The 6754-nt window shown below is 38.7% G+C and overlaps 1 protein-coding gene across 2 annotated transcripts; it reads right to left on the bottom strand.

Moving 5' to 3' along the window:
• Positions 1-119: 119 nt before the first annotated feature.
• On the bottom strand, positions 120-6059 carry LOC108678083 (caspase-1-like). 2 transcript variants are annotated; one of them, XM_018166423.2, is made up of 7 exons: positions 5901-6059; positions 5408-5564; positions 4926-5052; positions 4413-4600; positions 3981-4110; positions 1954-2072; positions 120-1377 (listed from the first exon to the last, which is right to left on the bottom strand). In XM_018166423.2, the coding sequence occupies exons 1-7, from the start codon at positions 5975-5977 to the stop codon at positions 1243-1245; spliced, it is 933 nt and encodes a 310-aa protein (XP_018021912.1). In that variant the 5' UTR covers positions 5978-6059; the 3' UTR covers positions 120-1242. The 2 variants fall into 2 exon arrangements, with proteins under 2 accessions (XP_018021912.1, XP_018021913.1); XM_018166424.2 differs by having other exon boundaries at positions 5408-5552.
• Between the last annotated feature and the right edge of the window lie 695 nt (positions 6060-6754).

Raw genomic sequence — 6754 nt, 5'->3', positions numbered from 1 at the left:
GCTGATATACGTGTTGATATTTGCCTAAGCGACCAGTCATGTAAGGTAGTGATTAAATGCGCAATAACTGTGCAAACTTATAACCAGAAGAACTTCATGGCATCGGATAGAAAAAGATGCTTGAGTGAACAAATTTATTCATAATAATATTAATCACAATGAAATCTTTGGACGAATCAGTTATTTCTGCGCTTTTCCACTTATAATAAGTATTAACACTAATATATATATATGGGTTATGGATGGAAGAAATTTCAAGGGTTCTTACACGATTACTTGTTACAATGTTTACTAATATAAATATGTTCCGCATTTAATTTATATTAAATTTTATTTCTTTGATTATAATCAGAAAAATAAAAAGTTATATTCGTGACTGGTATTCCTCATCAATACCACCAGGAGTTCAAGTAAGTTGAAGAGTTACTGGAAAACGGAAAATGAATCATATCTTATGGAAGGAAATAAATTGTGTATACACCGCCTCGAATCACTCAACTCTTATCTACAGTTTATCGCTCTCTGGTAGCCGAAAAATACAGCATTTACAGCTTAAAGCGTGTAATGTATTTGGTTATCTTGATATTTTTTTATTGATAAGGGTTTTCCTTCGTCATCATAACATCACCTGTATTATCCCCTCACAAATTATGGTAACAACTTTGAAACACCCTTCTAGTTCAAACACAAGAAAAGCGGTAAATTTCGACTTATCAATTGAAAATTCGCTTGTGTGAATCATAGACCATTTTATTAACCCACGGAATTGAAAACTGAAGCTGCTGAACCTTATATGGTTGCTGTTCAATGTAACGTTTTAAATTTTTTTCTGCTTCATAAAGCAGAAAAATGACGGTGATAACTTCATGAAGGTCATAACGTTCTATTTGACAAAGATCATTTCGTTCATAATAATTATTATTTGGATGTAAAAGCAGTCCAAAGTTTTACATTCTTCTTACATGGTTCTAGATTTCTCAGTCGGACTGATAGGGGGTTTTGCTAATAATTTCAGAATTTCAATTGATTAGTTTTATGTATTGTTTTTTTTTCCAAGAAGTAGACACTGCGCTCTTGATATTTTACTCGCCCGGACATTAGTTTACTGTACAGGCCACAGGGACTAGATTGCCTATAAGGATTTCATTTGATGCTTTGAGCGTAATCAGAAACCAGCGTGGGGCACTATAGTGATAACGAAGTCTAGTTAAGACTTCAGCGTTCAGAATCTCTCAGACAAGGTTACTTCTTGCTTGGTTGAGTGAAGAGCAGCTTCCTGGTGAGCGTGCTGGAGATGTGGGGCACCTGCTTGTTGCAGTCCAGGACGTGGCCTGCCCCAACCTTCGATTCGAAGTCGAGCGCAACTCGCCGGGTCACCTGTAACAAACAAATGATGAATTCAAGAAGTATTTGGATACGGAAAGTTCTTTATTTGAGATTCATCTGTCAAACATGAATAATAATTCGAAGAAGCTGCCTCATAACCGCTAAATAATAATTCGTTGGAATTTTTAGTTGCATAATAGTCTCTCAGATAGGAGGATTTTTTTCCATTTACCACTGAACGCTACTGATTTACAAGGCTTACAGTTACCTTTCCTGAAACTTTTATCTCATTACTCAAAGCTGCTCCATATTTATCGTCACGTCACTTATCTCTAGCTCAATAGACGTGATTTTAATTGCTTGCAAAAATATTCACGGTTATACGAGTTCAGTGACCTCATCTTGGCTTTGCCTAAATTAATTTTTTCCTCCATTGTGAACACCGTTCATTTAAGGCGTGTGAGGAATGGCCTCTTATTCGGGTACACGCGCAGAAATACGTGAGACTAATTCCAATTTGCAATCCACTTCTTGCCCTTGTGTGCGTCATTTTGACCAAATTTTTGCCCACTGAAGTTTCATATGAATGCTAAGCACAGTTTTCGTGTCAATATTTGAACGAATAACCTTGATGAGGATGTCCATTAGGGGGGTCGAGGTGCCCTCCTCCTTCAGGGCGAGGCTCAGGAAGTGAAGGAAGACGCTTCCATTTATGCCTCCTCTGGACGAGCGGAACGAAAACAAACCTGTTCAATTAAAATTTCATTCATAAACGACAACATTAATTTTGGGCTGAAATTTCATCAACTTTATATTTGATCGTAAAATTTTTACAGAATGTAATGCATTAATAGCTAATCTAAAGTTCACGGTCAACACGAACAAACTATGCACTGCAGTCATATACGTAACTTGTCATCTGCCAAGCTCCACCAACTCTAGTTCCAAGTTCTCACTAAGATCCAGTTCTAAAGGGTCACATTGAGGGTGGATGGTGTACCTTCTATACACTCAATTCCTCAGTGGAGGAAAGAGGGAATTTACATATTATTAAGACTTCGAGGAGTGATTAATGAAATATGAATTTTGATAGTTAAGTGATTCCAAATGAAAAAGACTCGTTCTCTTCTGAAACTTATAACCTGAAGCTAATCTATATATTATGCAGATTACCACCCTGTAGTTTTCTGCATTGTAATTTACTTACTGATGACGCATTGTAGCTGCGCAGTTCCGCAGTCATTTTTGTAAACCAGTGATCCGCTGATTACTTGCGGACTGGGTCGGATTTAGTACGGGTTTTTCTTTTGTAACCGGACCGCGTAGCAGAGTGGTTGTCCCGTTCTGTCGTCGTCAGAGTTGGTGTTTCCGGTTTTGAGTGGTGGGTAAGGCTATGGACTGTGAGTCTCCCTTTACGCTGCCTATGGTTTCGGATGCCTATAGTGTTCGTGTGCATCAGTCGTGTTCGAATTGGTTAACCGAAAATGCCTGAACCTATTCTTTAATCGTGTTTAGCTTGTCTTAGTGAGTTTTGCTCATTTCGTGTATTGAATTATTACAGGTGGTGTGGGTACTACTGAACTTGGTATCCATCTTCTGGTGAAGCAATTGTTGACGCACAGCGGGGAAGATAACCGATACCAGCGGCGCTTTATACTTTTGTTGACCGGCAGCGCCTGTGGAGTACTGCACCTAAGAACCTTACCTGAATGAGCTACATCTTTTGGAGAGTTCAGACGCCAATGAAGCGATCTGCTTGTCATTGATTTGCCACCAATCATCGGCGGCAGGAAATAAAACCCTGGTTAATTGAACCCGGTGCCCATAAACCGCGAGTTTTATAAATTCCGAGGAGGCATACAAGTGAGCTGAGTCTCAGCATCCATCAGCGAGTTTGGAGGCTCCAAGCGTGTCACAGCGGTTACGGCCGCAATTCGTTAGTTTGATTAATTAGGCTGTTTTTATTTGGATGTGTGGGGCCCGAATCCTTATCAGGGTGGTTCTTTGTAGTTTTGGGAAGGTTCTTAGTTATAATGTGCATTGTAGAGTAGATAGGGTATATGGATTGTTATATATTTGGGTTATTCTAGTTTCACTGGGTTTTATTACCACGCAAGGGTGGGAACTTGTGTAATAAAAATTCAAGAACCAGTTTTTAGAATTTCCTTTTTTTTACTTTACCTAATTTCTTCAGTTTCCTCACTATCAAGACCGAAATAGGCGGCGATAGCTAAGATATGTTGTTGATCTCCCGCAACAGCATGACCTTCTTCACTCTTATATTGTCCTGCTAATATGCTTTTGAATCAGAGCAGCGATAGTGATTAAAGACCTACAGATACTTTTTATTAGCTAATTAAATGTTAAACATGAATATAATAAATGCTCATCCATTAGCGTTGAGATAATCAAGTGTTTTCAATTACCGTAAGCGACACCTCAGCACTTTTTTCTGACCTAAAAATAAGCGCAATGTTTTTGCTGGTCGATTTTTATGGGTAAACATAGAGCGCATATGCCGCCACCTTAGAAGGATCCAGAGCATTCAATCCTCACCTTCGAGCAAGCGACTCCGTGCATTTTATCCTGACCTTCGAAGGACCCAGTGTTTTTTTTATTTTAACCATCATAGGACCCAGTGTATTTATCCTTGCCTTCGAAGGACCCCCACATGACGAGGAGGTCGGCGTGCGCAGGCACTACGTATTCCTCCGCCGTGAACGCGATGCTGTCGGTAGTCACGCGCAGCCCGACGCCTTTGTCTATCTTGTCGCCGCGACAAGCCTGCGGGCAAGAAGAACATTTCACTATTTATAACCAGGAAAACATTAATTTGTATTATTTTATTATTTTTTTCGAAGGAACATTATATTACAAAAAAGTTAAAATTTAATTTTCAATGTTTGGAAATTGAATGCCGGTCCCGGTATAGAATGGTGGCTATTACTGGATAAATCTTCAGAGCAGTTAAGAATAACATTGATTTCTTCTCAAAATAATTCATGTTTAAAAGACGTCAGGAACCGGAGGGATTTGAAACCAAACTGTACGCAGACAAGAACTTTTTTTCAAGGTGTTTCTCTCACCTGAATGAAGAATAGCTTTGGTTTCCCCGCCAGCGTGGGGCACTTGTCCCCCGTGAACGGCTCCCACAACTTCGTGGTGCGGAATTTGTCGTCGTAGGCGCACAAATATTCCAAGCCCTTCAGGTTCTCGCCGTGGCTCATGAAGACAACGACCAACGCATCGCAGTCGCTGTGGTCGCGCTCGCTCTCTGCCAAATTCGATCACAGAGAAATTAAATAGCTGTCTCTGAAATTCATTGTAATTTTTTAACCTTGCCAGAGCATGATACTCTAATAAATATCAAACACTTTTGATAAACTTTAATTACATTCACCCTGTGTTGCGGAAATTTAAGATTGCACTTCTCAAAACTCGACATGATTCAGCTTTTCTGCTAGCTCGCTATGACGGAAATTTCTGATCGAAATTTTATCATGTCATATGCTGCTAAGGTGCCTGCTGGATCTTGGAAAAAATTACGGATTAATCTGCCAAATAGATGTGCGTTTTAAAATTCGATCTCGTCCTCTGACCTTTCTGCAGGATATCGAGAAGATCTTTTTTCTTCAGGTTATTGTGAATTTGAACCTCAAACCCGAGTTTTTGGAAAGTCTTCTGGCACAGTTTGGCATCGGCGGATGAAGTGTCACGCTGCCCAAGCTACAATTTGGAAGATAACGAAGATTGAAAAATGTAACTCGTGTTATGCGGATTTAGCACAAACTAATTGTTGAAAGTTATTCATTGTCAATGATTTTGAATGTTGTACACGAAATATTATTATAATCTTCGACGTCATGTTCCTTAACATGTTACGAGTGAGAATACATAAAAAAATATCTTCAGTAACTGAAGTGGATACTTTCTGCAATTCCGTTGGAAAGTGTTAATTTTCAAACTTAATTAATTTTGTGAAACTTAGGTACAAGTGTTACTAATTGAGGCTAAATTTGTTTAACTATCCTCTAGCCTAGGTAGTCGTGTATATTGGAATATAATAAAAAATTTGACTTACGTGCATTTTACTGTCATATTTGTCGTGAGAAAAGATGATGCAGTCACCCCTGCGCTTGTGGTTCATGTTGTAGAACTCGTCATCTGCCAGCGTCAGAGTGCTGATGTTGACAGGGCGGCCCTCCACCTCTTTGGTGCAACAAAATCTAAGGCAAAACCTTGAGAAGTTTTATTTACTCAGAGGCAAATAGTTATAAATATTAACCAAGCTTAAAGATCATAAGAGGATTAGAAAATTTCTACGAGGTAATTTATTTGCGCATTAGACTGTCCACAATCAAATCTTGGTTTGATTGATAGAAAAAAACTTCTATCGTAAATAGTGAGAACCATATTATTTTGATGGGCAGATGCCAATACTGTCTAAGGACTGAAAAGCTCTGATCATCAAATGAACTGATCAACAATTGTGCTGAAATGCTTTCTAAAATTCATGGTCTCTTACTAGGGGATGATTGGATTGGATTCGCCTGAACGTGAGATATTCTACTTACTTGCTTGAGTCAGCATCGTCCGGCTGTTGCTCAGTCTCTGGCTGAACTCCTGACGTTCGCTCCTCTTGTTCCGCCATGTTTAATCGGTTCGCTTCTTTAATTATTCGTATTTGTATTACTGTTTTTGCGGAATTGCTTTCTGCTGATGCGTGTCGAAACTTTACTGGAGGCAAATGTTTAGATGACGTTAGAGTGAGAATTTTAAAAGAGAATATAGTTTATTTATGTACAGCCCATAAACCTAAATCAGAACTCAGGCGCCCAAACCTAATTTTTGGATGAAAAAATAGTCTTCTCTCGTTTGATTTATTGGGTAGCTTATATGTTTCTGGCATCCTATTATTCGTAAAATTTGTCATACTAACTACGTATGCTAGTTTTATATGGATTTGCTATATGAATGAACTTAAGGAAGTCAAGGTTTTATTTGCCATAAAGCCCTTGTATGAGGTATTTATTGTTTCAACTTTTGAACCCATATTTGCCTAATGTCAGTAGTCTTTATGTGGTTTGCACTGAGTTTTCTACTGATTGTTTTTTGTGCCCATTCAATAAATTTGCACCACGTTCCTCAACACACTAGGCACCATGACCCCACTTTTGCAAGTGTTTTAAGAAAATTGAAGGATTGGTCGACATTTTATGTTGGAAGGTGGTGGTGATCATTGTGTATAGAATATCCAGTCCCATGACATTCGCATTGACAATTTTACGCCAAAATAAAATAAACTCGGCTGTTTTAAGAAATTGTATCTGTTGGTGCGGCAAGTTTTCTACCACTATATAGACGGTTAAAACAGTCTGCTCGTTTGGCAGCTGCTATTTAGATTGCATCACAGCAAAATGAACCAATG

The sequence above is a fragment of the Hyalella azteca genome, unplaced genomic scaffold, assembly GCF_000764305.2.
Source record: "Hyalella azteca isolate HAZT.00-mixed unplaced genomic scaffold, Hazt_2.0.2 contig5213, whole genome shotgun sequence".
NCBI classification, from domain to species: Eukaryota; Metazoa; Arthropoda; class Malacostraca; order Amphipoda; family Hyalellidae; genus Hyalella; species Hyalella azteca.
The sequence above is the reverse complement of the archived record's forward strand: the minus strand, read 5'-3'. Positions and strand labels throughout refer to the sequence as shown.

What these genes read in the sequence shown, in the direction of transcription:
- LOC108678083 (XM_018166423.2), bottom strand. Translation starts at nt 5,977, where the DNA reads ATGGCGGAACAAGAGGAGCGAACGTCAGGAGTTCAGCCAGAGACTGAG. An exon ending in TCTCGATATCCTGCAGAAAG is followed by an intron (nt 4,601 to 4,925) that starts GTCAGAGGACGA and finishes CGAATTTGGCAG; the next exon opens with AGAGCGAGCGCGACCACAGC. An exon ending in TAATGGACATCCTCATCAAG is followed by an intron (nt 1,378 to 1,953) that starts GTTATTCGTTCA and finishes TGTTTGTTACAG; the next exon opens with GTGACCCGGCGAGTTGCGCT.